Genomic DNA, 22,513 nt, shown 5'->3' on the forward strand with positions numbered 1-22,513 from the left:
AATTGCCGACCTGGTAATGTCGGTGGCGATGATTGGTTTTCGTCAAAGTTTCAGCCAACCGAAGAGAGGCTTGTAGGAACGTCTAACGGTGAGATTTTAACATTTGAAAACATGTCTGCCCGGAGAGGCTTTGGCAATTCTGAGGTGAGCTGAATATGCTGTTTCTTTTTTTAAAAAGAGGATATTTCTTACGTATTTTCGACTGCCTTCAAGGGGTTGCTTTAGTTTTATGTAAACCCAAACTGAAATGAAAGTGTGTAGTGACTGAGTTGGTCCATTAGTTACACTGTCTGGGTTAGGCTGTCTTTGTGTTTATTGCCGGTGTCGTATCCAATGCAGTATTTACCTGGAAGTATTCACACTACAGCAAAGCAATGCTGTTTTTGAAAATTTCACTAAAAATTGCTATCGCATTTCTTTCTCTGGTTAACTGTAGTGTCCGAGTTCAAAATACGTATCCCGGGCTGACATTTAGTAATAGTACTTAGTGCAGTTGCTAGACCTCTGAAAGTACATACTACATGATTGAAACACAACGGCAACCTGCTGAACTACAGTAAGATTATATATCGGAACTATGTGCCTTAATCAAGGGATGCTGAAAATGAGCGTCAGGGGTTATAAATTACGAAATCCCTTAAGCTTTTTTGAGCCACTTTACCATCAACATTCTGCTGAGTTACTATAACTAGACATGATATGTTAAATGTAACATGTTTCCCGTTAAGTAAGACCTAATTGTGTTATATAATCTGAGTTTACAATAAAAGCGTTGAATATTATCTAAAGGGAAACGTGGGGTTTGCTTCATTTTAAATAATTCTTGATTGCTTTGTCAGACCGAATTGTCTCATTCTTGGTTTTCCATATACATGTACATATCTAGTTTGGAGTGAGAGTGAATTGAAAAAAAAATCTGGATATTACTTAGTGGCTTGTGTTTAATAACGTTGAAACAGTTTGCTGTATGTGAAGCGTTAAAGGCAGCAATGATTAATACTAGCACACAACTCTGTGAAATCATAGGGTAATCTGTATATAGACCCGATGTTACCTTGGTGTCATTGTTTAAAAATAATTGGTCAACCCTTCTAAGCTTGATTAATTGAGAAAAAAAACTTTAATTTTCTTTAATGATATTGTCTTTGACAACAGAGGCTAACACATACAAAGTGACAGCTTTAAACAAAACAGTAGGAACTTTATATGAAAGGAGTCTTATAATCGTTTTGTTTTTAGTATTCTTTTCAACTGACTTTCAAAACTGCAAATAATAATAGAACTTTGATGTAAAATATTTATTATGCTTTAATTTCTTACAGTACTTGCAAAAGAAAATACCACAGAATCCCAAATACCAGCATGTCAAGTCGAGACTGGATACAGGTAACATGGCATCAGAAAACTCTGTTGTTTTTATAAGTCACTGTAGGATATATCCTACTGGTCGTCTTTATACTTTGCTATGGCATACAGTTTAAAATGCTTATTTTCCTTGAAAGTGTACTCCCAAACTAATGTATATTAAATTTTAAGCACAGCAATGTGATTTTGTGTCAACAGAATAATTCATTTAAGGGTCTAATTAAAATTGGACTGGTTTTAAAGCTGACTCTCTCCATTGTGAACACAGATTGTAGCAGTCCAGAGTTCTAAATAATTTAAAGTTAATCCAGGATACAATGTCAAACATTACAGACAAGAGGAGGTCATTTGACATGCATAGCCTTTTCAGTAGCTGGTGACAAATTGAATGAGATCCTTGGATCAGGTGTTTCTCGAAGAAAGCCAGGGCATGAGCTTAAAAAACACGGTTGATTAGCTTATTTCAGACTCTCAAAACGCTTTACTTAAAGAGGTCCCTTGTATTGTCAGTTTAAAAATGCGCTCTCTCATACTTTCGTCTTGTGTCCTCTGGTTTGTTTTTAACTGTTGATTTTGAAGACATTTATAGATTGATTCTGTGCCTTTAAGAAGTTTGAATACTTTTGTTTCAGGGTCCCTCATAGTCCTCTCTGTTCAAGACTAAGGTTACGTCATTTCAGCCTGTCAGTGTGAGATATTCTCTTAGCACCGGAATGTTTTTGGTTGCTCTTCCCTGGACTGGTTCCACAGCAACAATATGCAGTATTTTCTATAACGTGGTGACCAAAATTGGGCATATTCTAAATAAGGCCATACTAGCACATTATATAATTTTAACATGAAATGCCTAGATTTGAATTCTACACTCTTGACTAAATATCCTAACATTCTGTTTGCCTTTTTATTGCTTCCCCAAATTATCTACATGTAAATCTACAGTAGGTGTAAATGTCAACACAAACACCTAAGTCTTTTTAATATGTGGCCTCTTCTAGATTTATGTTTTCCATTTTCTATAGTTTTTCTAACTGTTCATACAATTCATTGTTGCAGGGGACCTGAAGCCTGTCCCAGTAAGTAATGGGTGCAAAGCTGGGTACATACTGGATGGGGCGCCAGTCTATCTCAGGGCATATACTCACAGCAGGACCAGTTTTTCCAGAAGTCACTTCACCTACTAGTATGTCTTTGGACTATGGGAGGAAACAGGAGCACACAGCAAAACCCTCATGAACGCAGAGACAGCATACAAACTCCTCTCATATAGTACCCCAGATACAGAATTGAACCCAGGGCCCCAGCTCTGGAAAGTAGCAATGCTAACCACAATGCCACTGTGCAACCGTAGTCCTGCAATTGTCTTCATTAAACGGCATATTTGCAGGTGTATGCCCAGTCCTGTATTTTATTTGACCTTTTTAATTTAAATTGCTGCTTCTGTATTTACTAATATCTCTGTTAAGGTGAGATCAAACAAGACTGGTTTACTAGTTATATAGAATCTACATCATTGACATACTTTAAGAAGAGTAGTGGTTCTAGTACAGATTGCTGTGGTACTCTGTTAATTACAACATCCCAGTTTTTTGGCTGCAGGCAGACCAGCCTGCCAAATCCATTTTGGCCTCAGTAAGAGGCCTAGATTAGTCAATGTTCCTGTTAAGAACAATGGGCAGGCAGGTAAATATGTTCCCACAGTACTTCCAGATCAGTAGGAGGTAGGTACTATGTTCATCTGTAAGGGTTCAGATGTACCGTGTGATGCAACTTTAAGTATTTAGTGAGGCAAGTTAAGTGGCTCATTCAGTGAGTGGGATTTGTGGAGGCAGATGTTTTATTATGCCAAATATTGTCCCATTACATCTTTGTCAGAATTCAAGTCTGTATTCCAAACCGTAACAACTGCCAATGGTTTATATGAAGTCTGTAATAAGAAGACATCAGAATACGTTATTCCCTTTGTTTAATGAAACAAATCTGATGCCCTTCAAGTGTGGTTTATTTTGGCATCAAGCAGATTACACCCCGAGTGTACAGACAACCTCATCTCCTGGAGATATCATAAGCAAGAGTTGCAAAAGGGAGACCTCATTATAGAAAAGTCTAGAAACCTGTATTAATTCATTAAAAAGATCTGTAAGAATGTGAATTTCCTTGTCACTACAGTGTAAAACAGAGAAATGAGAATTGCATTTAAGGTGTTTAAAAGTGTTAAAGAATAGGACCGTGTGAATGTCTGTCATGTATTTTGATAATCTTTTGAGTCTTTCTGTTGAACACCAAGTCTTAATAATGGGGCTAAATGTAATCCAAAGGGGTGAAACGAAATTTCTTTTCAACTGGACACTGGAAAAAAGAGTACCAGTGTTCAGCTAAACAGAGAAGTGTACAGTTTAAATTAAAAAAATTGTCAGTCAGGCCTCCTCCAGAACGTGGGCATCCTGGACAAGTGCTTCTGGAAATAGCAAACTGTGAAGATCATGTATTTTCTGTTCATACTTGCTGAATTGTTAGCATCTTTTGTACATTTTGACATACTGTACTAATAAAACCTGTTCCCAATCCCATATAGTCAAGGAACTGAACAGAGGTATTCTCACTCAAAGTGGTGAAACACAATCTCTGCATCTAATGAAAGAACATAGAGACCTCTAGCTGGGATGATGACACCTGAGCATAAAGCTTGGCAATATCGGTGAGATGGGCCTATAGCTAGCATAAAGTGTGGGATTTTTACATATTTGTTCTAACAGCAGAGATATAAAATCCCGCTATACATGTCCATATGTGTCATGTCAAGCAAAAGAGCATTTAATCTGGGCAAAAATATCAGATAGAATGGCTGAAGAATGCCATCAATGCCTGACAAATTTCCATTTGACAGAACTCCTTTTAGCATCATTCCATTCCAGGAAAAAAGGTAAATGAAGAAATTGGGAGGAACTTCCTGCATTTTTTCTGATCAGACTTAAAGTTAGAAATAGACCAAAGTATGCAAAATGTGGAATTTATCTGTGAAGGATCTTCCAGTAATCTCACCTGTGCCAGTCTAACAACAAGAATATCTTAACATTGTTCATTACGAATCATCCATAAAAAGTGAAGAGAGAAGAAAAAGTGTTTTTTCTTGTATTTAATCCTTGATAACACAATTATCCCTTATGGTGAACTTCTCACTGTGATTTCCTTACTCCTGCCAAGTCAGGAGTGCTAGTTTTCGTTGGCCTGTAATTGGAATAGAACCACAGTATTGATACCTTCTTGTGAAGCTTCTTAAGAGCAAGCTTCATTGCCTTTTCCTTCAAAAAGTTTTGTTGTTGTTCCATCTTAATCTATCCTCAAGTTCAATTACCTGTCACTTTACAAGCAAATTTCAGTCTTGTTAATTTAACTTTAACAGCATTTCTTACTTTTTAGCAATAACTTACAAAGCTCTTTCTTGTATGTCACAGGGATCTTTAAACACGTTATCTTTTATTTAATAGGATGCAGTTTGACAAAGTACATGGAAAGACTGGAAGAGATAAAAAAAAGTGAGTAACATTCCTAATGGGCTTTTTAGAGAAGGGGCATGCATTATTTAAAATATAAGTTTCTCTTGAGAATTGTTCTGTAAGAAGAAGAGCTTTGGTGTTGTCCAACCAATAGTGTGAATTTTCATGACTATTACCGTTCACTATTGTTTTTATTGTAATGCTGTTTTTACTCAGGTAAAGGGGTTTAGCTTAGAAGCATTTTAACTTCTCATTTTTCAGATAAAATGGCCTTTTTACACACAAGCTGTCCTGTTGCTCTGATATTTAATGGACTGTTCTCTTTGGTATCTGGCAGAATAACTACATTGTTTGTAAAGGCTTTTTGTAAGTTTGTTCTGATTTCTCATGGATAAGAAACAGTGATCCCTTCTCTAAGAATGGGATTCTTTTGTCCATTACAATAATTTCTCTGTCTGCCTTGTAATAGGAGGGTTAAATGAAGGTTTTTTGTGGCAGTGATAATTTTTGGAATGACATACAAGAGGCTGGGTTATAACTACCTCAAGCAGGATTTTAAAAAGAAAACCTGGAAACTTTGCACACCTGTGTGTAGGCAAACTGTGATAACCAAAGACCAAGTGAGAATTCTCAAGCACATATAAAAGGATATTCTAAGAGCAAATTGCACCAATATGTTAGGAGATCAAGATGAATCTCAAACCACTGACAGTCATGACCCAGGTAAGTTGTGTACCATGAAAATCTGCATAACGCCGAAGAAAGCGAAGTGTACGATGTGCTCTAATTCAGTTTCTGTTAATTCCAAGAGTTGCTTACATTTAAAATACATCTCTTTTGACAGTTATGGTTTTTTGTCTTTCTTTGAAATATATTTTTATATGTATTTCATACAGTATTATTTATATGAGGCCTATTTTTTTAAGATTACAGATATCGAAAGGATGAACTTTTCAAAAGGCTTAAAGTGGCGACATTTGCTCAGCTGGTAAGTTAAATTTTAATGTGAATAATGTTATAAATGCTTTTACAGTGTGGTAGTTTGCACAGTGTGGATGTTGTATTGAATAGTAAAATTATTTTTTCTTTTACTTAAAATAGTACTACTAACATCCATATCACTTGAGAAAATATTTTACTTTAAAATAGATCAGTTAGATTTACAGCTCAAGTTTTAATTGTTGGTTTCAATTCAGGCAGAATAAATGAAAATCTTATAAATCAATGGAAAACACAATTAATTGTTTGTATGCCTAAGGAGGGTTGCCAATTTTCTCTATTTGTAGCAGATGTCAGAGTAATTATTGAGATTATTAATTAATTATGATTAGAAGAAATTATTTTCTGATTTTTCTATTCAGATCTTCACACAGTTTGTTCTTTCCTTAAAAGGTCATTCAGGTTGCTTCTGTATCAGATCACGATGATGAAAATGACAAAGATGTGCATAGTCTAGATGGTAAGGCTTTCTTGTTTAATTTCAAATGTTCTACATTTACTAGCTGATTTTTCCTTTGTCATCTCCAGGAAAGTATAATCAGAGATGATTGCACTGCTTTTAGTAATAACTTCCAGTAACATGTAAAATTATTGGGTACAAACAGCTTGACAGCTTTTAATGTGTTTTTATAGATCACTGATTTGATTACACAGCTGTCAGAATGTGTAGGAATGTTCTAAGTAAAATTACTAGAAAAACATTAATACATGTTTCTATTTATTATGTAATAAACTGTCCATTACTTAAATTACAGTAAATGTGGTATTGAGTGCTTTCTCTGCAATCTAGATAATATTTCAGTGATGTCCGAGACCGATGCAGAGCTTCTGTCAGAACGGACAAATGGAACCCCAGAAACAACGCCAGTTCAGTTTATAGACAACAATAATGAAGCGGGTGATACAGGGATTTCACCAAGGTCAACACTTCAAAGGTAAAGTAATTGAGAAGAGACAAAATGAGTTATAGCATTACTGCACACATTCTGGAGCTTCTGAACAGATCCATCTTTCCACAGATCTTTTGTGTTTTTTTTTTTGTACCTTTGTTGCTTTATAAACGTATTTGGATATTGAATTGCATTGGCATCAACTAAGCTGTAAATGATCTAAACAAAGGGTGAAAGTCTGTACACTGTAGGGACTAGGACGTAATTATAGTTGATTTTGTAAAAGTACAGGGGGTAAAAATGAAATAATTTGTTTTGTGGACCAAACAAAAATGTGTTGTTAATGTTATCATTTTATAGTGTAATAAGTGGTGTTGGAGAGATGGACCTAGATAAGACTGCAGAGAAGAATGTACACCAGAAGCCTTCAAGTCCAACGATGACAGACAAACCATACCCAGACTGTCCATACTTATTGCTAGACGTACGAGACAGAGATGATTACGATCGGTGCCATGTTATTGGTGGTAAGAATTAGATTTAATGACTGCTTGTGATCATCTTTGATTTTTTTCAATAGATTAATAATATTATGTATAAACATAATAGTAATCTAGGATTATAATTGAAACCTTATTTTAGTATTAACTGCACAGATCCATATTCTACCAAATGTTAGGTTAGCATTATCCATTATAAAATGTTTCATGACTAATAAGTAGTGGAACTTTATTTTGCAGCTTACAGTTACCCCATTGCAACTCTGTCCAGGACAATGAACCCATATACCAAGGAAGTGCTGGAATATGTATCCTTTATGATACTAATGGAGCCATTTGGCTTACACTTGTCAGTCAACAATCCTATAAAAATAACTAAGTCTCATATTTCAATATTAACATCATTATCTCCTTTCATATAGTGAAAAAATCTGTAATATTTTGTGAATGTATTTTATTAAAAATGATGTTATTACCATGTTATCTGTACAGTAAAAAAGCATGAAAAACTTTATACATATAACTTCTGACAAAAGTGCACTACACATTTCTGAATGTGCTTTTTGAACTTTAGCAATTATAGGTTACAAATTTAGGTTAAAATGAAAAATTAAAATAAGTTGATTATAGTGCCTTGCAAAAACTTATTCAAAACCTGAATGTCCAAGGACTAAGATATTTAAAGTAAATGTGTAGCTTTGACCTTTGGATTATTGTCCTTCTGAAAGGTGAGTTTTTGTCCCATTGTAGGTCTGAAGCACAGTAAGTTTACCTAAAATTATGTAAATTACAGTCTCCCTCTAAAGTGACTAAGCATGGAAGGGATGACATCATGAGGCAAATAGCAGAGTTCAGTGGCAGTGATTAGAGAAAATGTCCATAAGCCAAAGGAATCCCATTTTATCTGATGCAATCCCAACACAACACATCACCCAGTCACTTATATTCTTACTGTCAAATATGGTTGTGGCAGCATTGCATTACTGCACACCTTCTCATCAGTTTGGACTGTCCCAGAACTGACAAAAGTCAGAAGGATAACGATCCAAAGCACAACAGCAAAGACATGCTTGAAGTAATCTAACAACAAGAGAAAATGAATGTCCTTGAGAGGTACAATCTCCTGATTTTAATCCAATAGAAGATCTATGGCAAGACTTCAAAATTACTGTCCATCAGTGATCCCCAACTAGCTGGAAAAATCTTGAGCAAGTTTGCAAAAATTAGAATGCGTAAAGATTGCACTTTACACTTGCTGTGCAAAGTGGAAGAGACTTATACAAAAGTGTACGTATCTAATTATTGCCAAAAGGGCTTCCATCAGATATTGAATCAGGGGTCAATACTTATCCACTCCAGCATATTTTAGTTTTTGATCCTTTTTGGAGTTTTTGGTGACATTTAACTTGTTTCATCCAAAGTGTCCAGTTTGAGCATTCAGGTTTTGATATCATATAAAAGTCCATACTAGAAAATATTCTTGATCTGATTCAGTAAGCTCCTGAAGTTGATTTATGATTCAGGGTACATGAATAAAAACAAATTGTATTTAGTTGCATAGAATCTAGGAATATGTGCATACAGTATAAAGAAAGTATTTTCATCAGTTAACCACCAAATGAGCTAGTTCGGCCAAATAGCCTATTCTCGTTTATAACCTTTATGTTCTTATCACAGACATGCAAAGTAGTGTATTTTATGGTGTATTTGAATGTTGTGGTATTAGGAAAGAAATTGAACTTTTATAAGTGTTTTCTTTTTTAGCATGTATAATGGATGCTATGTATCTTAACCAATCAATGTAGAAAAATGCTTCAGGTAAAATCATTATCCTTTATGATGAAGATGAGAGGATTGCCAGTCAGGCAGCAACCACAATGTGTGAGAGAGGATTTGAGAACCTGTTCATGCTTTCAGGAGGTGAGCTCTAATTATAGAAGTAAAAACCAATTTGGAATCCCTGAAGTAAGTCCACTCTTTGAGCACAGAACAGTTGTGAAAACATTTCTTCAAGTTGGAAGGAAGACTATTTTATGAACATGCTGAAACAATATAGCAGACCTTTTCACAAAGGATAGCAAATTTAGCTTAAATTCTATATGGGAAATATATGTTTTGCATATATAACTCAAACTCAAACTAGTGTCTTACTAACAAAACTTGCTACATCATACTTTGATATTTTTAACTCTTTCATATACAGTACTACTGTCAACATCCAAACAAGTATGAATATAGTTACAATACAAGTATGAGTCTTGTACTTATGCCTGAAAAGTTGTGGGAACAAATCCAGGTGGAACACTCCTGTTGAACCATGTTGAACCACACATTGCTTCTATGAAAATATCCAACTGCATGAATCTGTTCCCATTTGAATTAAGCATTATCCATATAGATTAATAATTACATTTTATTGAATCATTCCTTGCATTTATATAGTGCTTTTCATTCCAGTGGATCCCAAAGAGCCTCATATTTAGAACAGTAGCCATTTCATCTAGCACTATATGGCACCCACCTAGGTGATGCATGGCAGCCATTATGCGCTAACAGTCCCATGATAGCAGAACAGGAGGGGATTTGAGGAATTGCCTCTCCAATTAAATTAAGTCATGAACTAAAGGTGGGATAGTTGTGCCAGCCCAGAGTGGTCTCTTCTAGGACACCAGTGTTAATACCTCTACTTTTAGCACCATAAATGTGTTTATAAATGTTTATAACAATTTAAATTACCTCATACAGTATGTACATGTAAATCTAGATCAGTCGTGTGTTCATGCTGTAAATACCTACATAAGCCAATTTCCATTATAGTATAATGGATGGTATGGCTCCTGTGAAGAAAATATATTTATATATATCATACGTTTTAGCTTATGTAAGCCTGTAGTTCAACTGTCTTTCGGCAGGATATTTATATGAGTCCAACAGCGGTTGAAATAACCATTTTCTTCAAAAGTGATGTTAAAGACTTCAGGATCTATTCTCTGTGTGATAGATGTCAATCCAGTATAGTTGTTGTTAGTGACCTAGCTACAAACTTGAATGATAATGTTTTGATAACAGTAAAATATACATTAGCACAACTTTATTGTTCAAGAAAAGGTGTGGATGATCATTCTCATGGTAATGAATCAAACATCTTTTTAAATAAAATATTTATTAATAGAGTGTTATGAATTTACAGTTACGCTTCTCCTTTTGAAGCAGTTTTCATATGTCTTTTAAGCATTTGCTCATATCAACAATTTTAATCTTATGACCAACATACTATAGGATAATAGAACTATCATCATATCACATCAAATATGTAACACGTAAATATAGTCAGTTATGAGGTATCTGTAGCCATGATGTGATCTTGACTTAAATAATTTCTGCCAGTTTTAGTGATGACATACCCACATGACAACACACTCATGGCTGTATCAGAAATATACTATTAACATTTCCTTATCTGGCAATATTATATTCAGCCATATCATTACAGTTTCTTATTGATGCCATCTAAACCAGTTTAACACTGTTTGCCAGTGTATGCTAAGATAGGATTAAAAGGATTTTTATTTATTTTGTTGATCATTTTATCCAAAAATTGTAATGCACGAGCAGTTTCTTAATTTTGAGGTGTGGACACCTCTTGCGTGCTGTATTTTGCAGTCTATCTCAGAGTCCTGTAGACATTGATGTTGATGATAATGTTGACTACAGAGTAACATATTTGATGCAGTGACATTTGAAATTTCTAGGATTGTTGAAATCATGTACCTAAGAAGCTGATGACAGAAAGTTCATTTATATGTCTCCTAATGTCCTGGTGCTCTGGAGCACTTAAGTAGTTATACCTCTTCCCATATTTATTTAAGTGATTCATTTTTGTGAAAGTCAAAATGATGTTCCTTTTAGACCCAATGTCACAACTAATGTTGGATATATTCCCACACTGGATATATTTAGAATGGATAGTGCTTTTGTTATTTCAGTTTTATCTATTGATAAGATTGATTGTGTTCTCTCTTGCAGGGCTGAAGGTGATCGCCCAGAAGTTCCCAGAGGGAATGACAACTGGTTCTTTTCCAGCACAGTGTCTACAGTCCGGTCCCCCCACATCAGGACGGAAGCGCTCAGCTCCAAGACAGCCATCATATCCAGCAGAAGATAAATGGCGATTCACTGCAGAAGACCTGAACAAAATGCAGTTTTATTTGGAGGAGATGCTCATTCCTGCAGATACAAACAGTGAGAATATCTTAAAAATTAAAATAAAAACTTATTGTAAATATAAATATATATTACCTATTATATTTTAGTTTTTTAAGTTGTAGGTGAAATTTAAGATGTAAGTTAAGAAATTTTGCCTTGTTTGTTTTTTCAATTTATGCATCTATTCATAAAGTGAGTCGAATGATAGTCCAGATTAATTCCCTTTAAACTATACCATAATTAACAGTTAATTAATGTAACAGTGTAGGAAATGCATGTTTTTTTGTTACCTTTTAATAATGAAATATGTTTGTGTTTTCCAGGCCGTCTGAGTCGCCTATCAAGTGGAAGTTCCTCTGCCAAGACATTCTGCTCAAGTGCTAGAAGTCGCCAAACTCCCTCAGTAGCTGGGTCAGGCAGTGCCAGGTCTCAAAGCAGCCGGCCATGGAAATAAATTGCTAATAAAAATATTCTGATTAGAGGTTAACAGTATAGTTCTGTGAAGATATACATTTGTGTATCTTTTTTGTACATTTGTGATCTACCTTCAGTATGCTTTAGTCTTATGGCTGTAGTTTTAAGCTGCCCATATTGCCTTTAATACTTACTGCTTGTCTTATTTGTAATTGATTCAATTTAAACACATTACTGTTAAGCAAGAATTCTTATAAAGGAATTGAAGATTGAAGGTCTTTTCACAAAATTGTTTGCAGGAGATCTTTCTTCCACGTGTTTTTAAGGTATTATTTTCACTGGTGTGAATAAAAATAGTCAGGAATTAATCGTCATAAATAATCCTAATCATCTGGTGTGCTTTTCTGTATTGAGCTATGTAGAGACAATTAATTTGTGTTTAATTAGAGCATCTTTTTCACAAGAAATCATGTGATAGTAGCTGATATTTTAAAATTTAATAAAAGATTCTCTGGCATTTTCTTTATAACTGCAATAGAATCCACAAAACATGATTTCATTCAATGTCATATTGCACCTGTTCATGTAAACAATGATAATTATCAGCCAATTTTATCAAAACCGTCCTTTCATTAAAATCCAAAGAAACATTGAGACATATTTTGAAACAAAGAAGCCTAATTTTCTTTTATGAATGACATCATAAAAGGTCTAGAGGTCTAGACATCCTGCATTCACAGCATTGGTGCATCCAGTTTATAACTGAGCAACATGAGAGTAGAATGTAATCATTTTTTCTTGTTTAAACTGTGATGTTGAACAATATTCACATGATTGCAATGACTGTGTTTGTATTTTAGAGTTAATGATTAATCTTACATTTAAAGTTAGGCTTTATTCCTTGAGCGACTTCTTTAAATGATTTAATAACAAGCTGTTACTTAAGTTTTGTAAATTGTGGGTTTATGGAAATGCCAAAAATATTTGCGTTATGCAACTATGGAGGAAAATGTATAAACACTCAAGATGTAAATGTCTTAACTTTGGGTCACTGTAGTAATGTTTTGTAATGAAGTAACGCAGAACCTTAAATTTCCACCATGCTAATTTGCCTTGTTAGCAGTTGTGTTGCTTTTTAAAGTATTAATTTGCTACAAAATGCATACTCAGTATCAGTCACAGAAATACTAACCAGACTGTCAGCGCAGTACTTGCAAGGGGTATAGTCAAAGACAAATTGTTAAGGAATTAAGTTACACCACCTTTTGTTCTATGGGATATACCTGCACAACATACTGTAGGACTGTTTAATTTAATCAAGAGCATGTGTTTCTGAATAACTTCAAGCAGTGTTTCTTTCTATTTTATTAAATGCAAGCCATACCTAAAAAATAGTGAACTAAGAAACAAATCTATTTTTATAGAAATAGTCTGTTATGGAAATCCATGTCATTCATAATATTAGCAACAAGGAAGAAATGAACAGTGCCTATTAATACTATGATCATGCTAGTAGTCAATATGAGAAATAAAGCAATCGACATACAGGTTAAATGTCTGTAACACTGGTTAACAAAAAATGATTCTATTATTAATATCAAGTGTGTTATTCAAGTTTTTAAAACAGTATGGTGGAAGTATTTTTTATTAAATTACAGACAATGTGGTTTGAATATTTATGGTATAAGGTGATCAACTACAATACAATATGTATAGCTAGGTGTTATGTTCAAGATTAGATCCATTACATGTACTGTAAAACCTACATTTTAATTCCATGATCTTTTAGAAAAAAGTATATTATAAATTCCTGAAAATTAATATTAGCAGGAGATATGCTTTTTATTTTGATGTTATGCATGTGTAAATTCTAATACAGTAAATGCAGTGATGAGCATTTTTAAGAATTTCTCTTAAGAAAATGAAAAACAGTTGAAAAGTTTGGTGCAAGTGAAAGTGTGAATGATTCTGAAAGTACACTACTTATAAACTGCAAGATGTGTAAAAAATTTTAATTGAAGAATTGAAATTTTAACATGGCTACAAAGCAGTGACATTTGTGGTACAGTTGACTTAAATGCAGTAATTCTAATATAATTTTATTTATTAGCCATGAAATAATCAGATTTCTGAACGTTCGTATTCACAGCTTCTGAAAATTGTCTTATTTTGGCATAATTTTGTATATTCCTTTTGTTACTCTTTGACTTCAAAATGTAATATTCTTGTATTTTTACCTTTGTCTTTATTGCATATATTTTAAAATCTTTTAGTGTTTAATAAAGTGCTTAGTGGTGGATTTTGTTTTCTTTTAAAACATCTGTGTTGATTTGTGAAATTCAATGTGTTTGATTGGGTTGGGCTTAGGTTGTTTTACATTGTGACCTTAACCACACGACAAAGAATGTGTTCATTAGTATAAAATGTTTAAATAATTTTGAAATTGAGTGTAAAGCTTTCTCTGACTTAAAAGCCAAAGTAAATGTATTATAGAAAACGTATGAAGAGTATAGAAGTAAAGTGATAAAATTAAAAGAATTACAGGATTAAACTGTATGTGAAATAATTTAGACTTAACCATTTGTATGTTTCTGCTAGAAGGAATTTTATTTGTATTTTTGTAAGCAAAAAAGTCCTGTTCTGCCAAGTTAATTGGTTGATATACATAGTTGGAGAGGGGTCACAGTTGCTGTAATACACAGATGAACATTTACACCAGCACAAACGTAGGAGTTAGTAAGGGTTATCTCGGGCATGCTCCATGATGGCCATGAGAGCCAGCCAGGTCTCCTGTGCAGTTGGAATGATTTGGTTGGCTGGCAGCAGGAAGCCATAACGACCACTGTCCCTCAGTTCAAAGGTGAAGGAATATTTGATGCCTTGGTTGTAGGTCCAGTCAATAGTGCCACCACTGGCCTGGTCTAGTTGGTTAAAAAAAAAGAATGGCATGACTTTCAAATAACTGTTTTTTCATTGCACTTGTATGCAAGAACTTTACTTTCCAAATACTAAGCCATATGCTTTCAGACATTTATCTAGCATTAAGTTTAATTCTTGATTTTCTAGAAAACTAGATTATTTAATGAAGTGCCAATGTTTTAAAAGAAATATGAATATATTAGCAAGATTTCTCAAAATGAATCATTTAATCACACAGGTATAAAAGAGACAAAAATATATTGATCATAAAAATGCTTTTCAGTTGCCCATGCCATGTATTTAAAACAAGAATGTTGTAAACATGTATTACTTACAGATGGTAGTGATAATACTTCCATATCTGTAGTTGGTTTGATACAGTGAGGACAAAGCAGTAACAGCTTTTGTTGCAACGTTATGCTGTAAATAAAGAGGATATACATGAAATAAACATGCCTTGATCATGTCTGTTGTCACTTTAAGTTTCAGCTTATTAAAAAATAAACTTATCTAAGGAACGTCTATTTCCCCTTTTTAACATAGTGTTTTCCATGTAGGAAGAGACCCACTTTGCCCACTGAAGTGTAGCACCCATTAAGGTGGCATAGAGGCAGCTATTATGCACCAACAACATCAAAAAGCAATGGATCAGACAAAGAGAAAATGTGGCTCACCAATTCAATTTTGTTGAATCGTTAGGTAGGCTAGATTGTCCAAGCCCAGACCTCAATTTAGTATGATGAGGTTAACATCTATAGTCTTACAGTGCCAGGACCAGGACAACTGAGCAGTGAGGGCCAAGACCTTGTTTTAATGACATCAAAATCACAGCACTTTCTGCAGCACAGCGTCCCTGATCAGTATACTGGGACATTGTTTTTTAAGGCCATCGACTGGTCCATCAGTATCAATTACAGTAGTAAGTCAAAGGTTATGGGACATGATCAGATCAGTAGAAAGTGGTAATGGTGCTGTAATTATCCATATCTACTGTAAGTGTCCTGCCAACAGACGTTTGCTACAGTATCATTGTTACTGAAAAAATTACAGTTTGTAATCACTACTTGGTGGTAACTACTGTGATGCAGAAGTTCATCCCCAAAACAGCTTCAGGGTTTTGACTGGGTCCAGCAATTTTTCCATTTGTTTTTTTGCAAATTTGAAATTTTGTGGAAAAGTTTTGACTTACCAGTTCCTCTTGATCTCGGGCAGGAGTTCTAGTGTATCCATAAGGATAAAGAAGCATCTGGGAGTAACTGTGAATGGAGACGAAGGCCTTGAAGTTGCCGTGACTCTGCACAAAGTCCACGATGGATTTCACTTCCGACTCGGAATGAGCATACGGCCCACGGTAGGTCTCGGAGCAAGGGTTACTGCTGGCACCAGCCCCTGCCGTTAGAAGAGTCAAAAGATGTTATCAAAGAAGTCCAACTGGAGAAACCAGAGGGTCGAATCATAGACACTTGACAATACAGGTATGTACACTTAGGAACTGATGTTTCTGACTGACAGAAGAGTTTATTGTTTCTAATGTTTCAAAGTCTCTGCAGCCTACCGTTAAGCATCACTAAAGTGGAAGAGGGTGCAGAAAACCAAGGCATTTATAACGCTATGATCTGAGGAATTTAGAATCAAAACAAAAATCCCTTTAGAAGAAATAAATTCCTCCAAGAATACAAACATGTATTGTATTCACTGTACTAAATGTACCATAAAAGCGGCCTAGAAATAAACAGGAGGAGCACAAATATAGTTTATGGATAAACATAACTTTGGCCACTTAATAATGAAAAAATATTAAGTTCATATGGTCAGTTTTTGGAAATTGTATTTTGAGACTCTCCATCTTGAACTCAAAGATCGTATTTGGTTTGTAAATATCTGTTCTCTGTCAATGTGCAGAAGGAGACAGAAGGATGTGTTTTGCTTTAACTATTAATAGCAGGTTTGTGCAAACTAAAACAATACTGATTTAAGATAAGGTGGTTTCCTAAGTCCTTTATTCCCAAAAAACAAGGACATTAATGTAACTTCAAACAAAGTGGCTCTAAAAGGTTTCAATAGATATTTAGATCTTAGTGTAACAAACGTGTCATGGAGCTGTACTGTAACAGGAAAATTAAAGGATTTAAAATATAATAAAGACCTTTTAAACTGAACATTTAAGATCTAAGATCAAATATTTTAACATTAATGCTGCACCAAAATGTTAATGGAATAAATTTACAAATTCTTATCAACATACAATACATATTTTATACATTGAATTTTGCTGCTGGGAGCAACATTTAGTCCAGAGATTAAATGTTCTTGAGTTTTTTCTAATCTCTTTCTTGGTATTTCTTCTTACCAGCATTGTCATGTTAAGCAATCTAAGCATCAAAAACTCAGCAAGGGGGGCAGTTAACATGTATTACAAGCCTAGTAAACTATACCAGAAGATATAACAATTACTGTACCTCCAAAGCCAGCATCCCAGTTTCTGTTTGGGTCTACTCCCCTACAGGATGATCCTGGGTTTGTAGATCGGGTTTTACGCCACATACGGTTCTGTGCCACGAAAGGACAGTAAGAAAGATTGCATGAAGATCCTTGGCTTTGAAACACTGAGGTACGCTAGGTGAACATATGAATTGGATCTCACTTACGGATGTGTGTGTAAAATAGTAGCCATCTGGGTTAGTGACAATCTCAAGGAAGATGTCCATTTTGTTGAGGATTGAGGTAAGGGAAGCATCACGTCCGTAGTCTGTTGCGATCTGAAACATGTATTACACAATGTAGTTGTGAGAGCAGTGACACAATCCTGAATGTACACAGCAAGAAAGAATTATGCTAAAACGTAGCATGGATTTTGGCTACATTAGACCTTTATAATTCCAAATGAGTTTAACTTTCTGTTGACAGAAATTAGTTAATTATATCATCCCTGATGCTGATGTTCTGAATGTTAATTTTTTATTGTGACCTGACAGTATAAAACCATAACAGATCCCTAGAAGGAATTCTATTTTTTTTCCTTTAGTACATTTCTAGAATCTTTTTTTTTTTTTTTTGAGGGTGCTGGCACCACACATCTTATAGTCTATCCATACTGGAAACAGAGAAGTAACACAAGGCACCTTCTTTGCAAACCACACCCCGCTGGCCTGGGTGACCCATTCTCTGGAGTGGATGCCTGTGTCAATCCAAATTGAAGGACGATCAGCTCCACCAGTGCTGAACTGTGGAGAAGAGAATTTGCAGGGCAATTGAAAAACAACATAGAGTGCAGAGCTTTTGTTAAATGTTTTGCAGATTCCATAGTGATTCATCATCATTACCAATTGGCAACCCATGCCAGAGATCATATTTATAGTGTATTAATTGAGCACAAACTTCAGTGCTTTAGAAGAAATGCATATTTTGTCATTGAATAATGAGACCATCACATTGTTTTCAAAACCTTTGGTTAACTGTTTACCTGAAGCACATATAAAGGACGACCCTCAAAACTTTGTCCAATTTGGATCTTGCTGACCAGGTTGGGGTGCTCAGAAACCAATATATCCATCCATCCATAAATCTAAGAACAAACAAAAGCAAACTCTTAGAAAAGGACAGACATGAAATCAGCAGAAAATACGGCTTAAAGCTATTATCCCAAAAGTGAGTAAATGCAAGAGAAATGGCTGTCATATTTAACTCCGACGTTCACTAATAAGAACATTCAGCCATTCTAGCCCATTTATTTACTTGGTAGTTACTAACTAATTAATGCAAGAATCTCATCCAGCTGTTTTGTTTAAAAAGAAACCAATTGAAGGGGAAAATTCTATACTGGACAGGATAAATCAGGATAGGGTGGTACTGTATAAATCAGGTATCGAGATGGCACTAAAAGAAAACAAGGAATACAACTTGTTAATCAGAAGCCATTCACACAACTTTTCCAACAATTCCTCAAAACAGGGCAGTCTTTAACCAGTACCCAGGAACTGGTGAATTGTTAATGTGGTGCCTGTCCCTTAAAAGTGTAAGAAAGCTGAAACAAGACTAGTAAGTCTGACTTCTATAACATGTAAGGTAATGCATCATCTATATGTACAGTAAATGATAACCTAGGTAATAGTCAAAATGGATTTAGAAAAGGCAGGTCATGTTTAACCATCTTATCCGTTCTTTGAACAGCCAACAGTAGTAATGAATTGACACAGAGCATACTGTATGATATAGAAGAAGTCTCCACAGCCAAAACATTGTGTTTCTTTTCTTCCCTTTTCAGCATGGAATAAACTTTTACTTGTTCCTTTACTGTATGTAAATTTCAGCAGACTTGTGGTAAAAAGATTAATTCTCTAATTGCAGGCTAAAGGCATTCAGGGAAAGAGTGATCGGAATGAGAACTGGTTAACAGAAAACAGAGTACAGATCAGTGGTGAAAGTAAAATCATAATTTCTTATAAAGGCGCTGACAAAGTCAACCAATTTCTTCAGAATGAACAGTAAAATCTGAACTGGAGGACACAAGTCTACGTGGACGTGTATTTAAAACCAGCAACAAGAGACGCATCTTTACTCAGGGTTGTAGGAGTTTGGAACAAGCTACTTATCCATTTTGATGAATTCATTTTCTCTGGCTTCTTTCAAGATCCTTGGGACAGTAAGATACTACAGTAGCTACAAAATGAGCTGATGAGGCGAATGGCCTCTTCATGTTGGTAACCTTCTTTATGTTTGTTAAAAACACCTCTTTGCCTCTCCAAACAATACTAGTTAATGCATTCATTACTAGCTGACTAGAAATTTGGACTCCTGATTGTGCAAACTTATCATTTAGCATTCTCTGACCTCATCCAGAGTGTGGTAGGTGGAATAGACAAAGCTGTCAGTGTTGTGGTCTTGCGGCATTGAACGAAATCTCTTCATCTGATGTCGCTCTTCATCCAGCAGTGCCTGGTGCAGTAAACAGAGAATTAAATCATTTATCATGAATTGGTAATAATGAATTGGCGTTATTTTTTCGGCAATAACTACGTCTTTGTACATCATGGAGAGTATTGTTTTTTTAGTCTGAATTTTTTACCGAATTGTTATGGTTAAAAATTGCTCGATATGCATTAAGAAATAACACTGGATGAATATTGGTATATTCTGGAAGACAGGTGTGGAAAAAGCTTGGAATCTGGTAACTTTCCCAGACACACAAGTCCTGTCGATAGTACCTGCAGGTCTTTAACCATGACAGTGTAGGAGATGCTGTTGGACTCTAAGAACACTTTGACGGCTTGGAGGCTGGCAAATGGAACATGAACATCAATAGGGAGATCGGGATGTCTTGGCTCCTTCCAGAATTCCAACTAGGAAAAAAAAAAAGACTTTTTTTTATGTGTCACACTGCACATCAAACTCTTTCACAATAAAACGAAACAGCTTTAACTATCTGTATTGAGCAAATTGGAACTTTTGTTCACTGTCAATGTATACTGAAGTCATTCTTTTGTAATCTAAATGTCTAGCACACTAGATGAGAGGGCAGGAGTGGTTAACCTTCTAGATTTATTACTAGAAGTCTGAGGGATTCAAATCCCATCCCATTTGGTCCAGTAAAAACACCCAGCTGTGTAAATGTGTCCTAATGCAAGTAACGTTGGATAAAAGCACCACCCAGATAAATTAGTTACTGACCTTAAAAGAAAGGAAGATGTATACATATACAGATAGAGGCATATGAAAGGACATTGTTCAAATTCACAGAAATTGTAATCAACCTGACAGACAGGATTGCATTGGTGTTGTAATATGGTTACTATTTATCTCTGGTCTGTCTTCTTTAATCTTTTGCAGCCATACATTTGTAATTCATTTAAATAATATGTATTAATTTAGGGCGGCATGGCTGTAAATGCTTCTGTCTCACAGTTTTTTGAGATCCGGGTTCGATTCCCAGCTGGGGAGTTCTCATGGCTTTTTCTCCAGGTGCTCTGATTTCCTCCCACTGCCCAAAGATATGCTGCTGAAATCTGGTTGGCTATTGTAAATTGTCCATTCTGTGACCTTGCAATGAACGGAAATGCATTTACAGTAGGCCCCATTCTTTTTTTCACCAGAAGAGGTCACTCACATGACATCTGAACAGTGCTGATGTTATGAATATTAAAATATAATAATATTAAACGTTTACACTCTGACACTTAGAACAGTTGTATTATTATTATTATTATTATTATTATTATTATTATTATTATTCATGGCTTAGTAACAATGGCGGTGAGCAGATTTGTTTTCAGATACAACACTATTTCTTCCTCCTCTGCCACTTTTAACACACAGCTGTACCTGCAAGTCTTCAAGGTCCGAGAGTTCCTGTAACAGGGTGATCTGATCTTCATCTTTGGCTGTTACCCGCAGCACCTGATCTCTGCAACCACAGCATAAAGGTGTTAGAATTCAACATTTAAAAAAAATTACATTTAAGAACATTCCTGGCAGCTCTAGTACTTGTTCCGGACAAAATAGGGGAATCTTTCCCACTAGCTATGCATTTCTTCCACACAAGGTCTCTGAAAGCTAGGAGCCTCCAAATGTTTCAGACATTCTAAAACACTTTTTCTTGTGTGAATCTGTATTCAATCTGCAAATGATTAGTTATAAAAGATAACAAATGAGCATCGCAAATCATTGTCATTTGCTCTTCTTCCACATCACATTCATTCCATCAGTTTCAGGTCTTGTAAAGTAAATGATAAAGTTATTCATGAAGACATGCCATAAAACAATTCAATTTCTAACTTCAGGTATTTCATTAGATGTCAGCTGCACATTTGTTTTTCAAAGCCTCTAAAGGTCTATGAACGTACCCCACAAACAGCTTCTGGCTGAAAACAGCCACAAAAAGAGCAGCGAGCAACAGCAGCCCCTTCATGCTGAAAAAAGAATAGAAACATGCTCAGCGCTCAATTCCTTTTATAGCGTCACAAGCCACACGATTGCATAATGACCTCACATTTACGTGTAATAAATGACCTTCTGGAATGGGCACAAACAAGTGTCTGCTGTTCAGTTTCCCACAGATATGTCTCAAGGACCTGATATTGTCTTGTAGGCACTTTCAACATTCGAGATGTGAGCCAGCACTTTCTGAAAACAAGTGGCCTCGACACAGTGCTTTCTGACGTCTCTCTTGCAGCTGCAGAACTTGACTTTTGAAATTTTAAAGCTGCTAAGAATAATTGCAAACAGGTTATAGAGGAATGAAGATTATAAGGATGAGAAAGGAATGCAGAGATGGCCAGTGAAATCAAGAGGTTGCATTGCTTTTCTATTACAGACTGCACCACACTGCTCCAATGAATCTGTAAGTATACAGATGGAGGGGCTTTGATTACTAGATTACAGTACTACGCTACAGAAAGATTGGTGATGAAGTTGGTAGACCCGAGACTACATCTGTGAATGTCGAGTTGACCAAAAATTCAACAATGTGGCCATCACTGTATGTTACCAATGACAATCTAAAAGTCTTTTACAGTATATCAACTACCAGTTTGACCATAACTTTTCAACAGTCTGCGTCAGAAGAAATAAATAAATGTAATGATTCCAGTATGTACACATGGAGAACTTCTATCATGTCTATAGCAGGCTTCACAATTTATGTAAGTTTCAATGACTTGGGATTGAAAGCAAAGCACCCAACGTGAAACACACGCATACATTTACATTTTATTTTTATTAACAAAGGTGC

At 35.2% G+C, this 22,513-nt stretch overlaps 2 protein-coding genes across 3 annotated transcripts; one reads left to right on the forward strand and one right to left on the reverse strand.

The window, feature by feature from the left end:
• Positions 1–19: 19 nt before the first annotated feature.
• cep41 (centrosomal protein 41) lies at positions 20–14,167 on the forward strand. Of its 2 annotated transcripts, none has more exons than XM_088645431.1 (11): positions 20–144; positions 1,323–1,386; positions 4,851–4,898; positions 5,786–5,847; positions 6,252–6,318; positions 6,649–6,793; positions 7,109–7,275; positions 7,489–7,556; positions 9,054–9,168; positions 11,275–11,490; positions 11,778–14,167. In XM_088645431.1, the coding sequence occupies exons 1-11, from the start codon at positions 112–114 to the stop codon at positions 11,906–11,908; spliced, it is 1,116 nt and encodes a 371-aa protein (XP_088501557.1). In that variant the 5' UTR covers positions 20–111; the 3' UTR covers positions 11,909–14,167. The 2 variants fall into 2 exon arrangements, with proteins under 2 accessions (XP_088501557.1, XP_088501558.1); XM_088645432.1 differs by having other exon boundaries at positions 54–144; positions 5,793–5,847.
• Positions 14,168–14,448: 281 nt separating this feature from the next.
• On the reverse strand, positions 14,449–21,763 carry LOC148655169 (carboxypeptidase A1-like). The gene is made up of 11 exons (XM_088645430.1): positions 21,627–21,763; positions 21,106–21,187; positions 19,992–20,126; positions 19,618–19,722; positions 18,251–18,352; positions 17,910–18,011; positions 17,436–17,546; positions 17,247–17,337; positions 15,977–16,176; positions 15,123–15,207; positions 14,449–14,789 (listed from the first exon to the last, which is right to left on the reverse strand). Exons 1-11 carry the CDS (start codon positions 21,689–21,691, stop codon positions 14,602–14,604), a joined length of 1,266 nt encoding a protein of 421 aa, XP_088501556.1. The 5' UTR covers positions 21,692–21,763; the 3' UTR covers positions 14,449–14,601.
• Between the last annotated feature and the right edge of the window lie 750 nt (positions 21,764–22,513).

The sequence above is a fragment of the Lepisosteus platostomus genome, chromosome 9, assembly GCF_059453375.1.
Source record: "Lepisosteus platostomus isolate fLepPlt1 chromosome 9, fLepPlt1.hap1, whole genome shotgun sequence".
NCBI classification, from domain to species: Eukaryota; Metazoa; Chordata; class Actinopteri; order Semionotiformes; family Lepisosteidae; genus Lepisosteus; species Lepisosteus platostomus.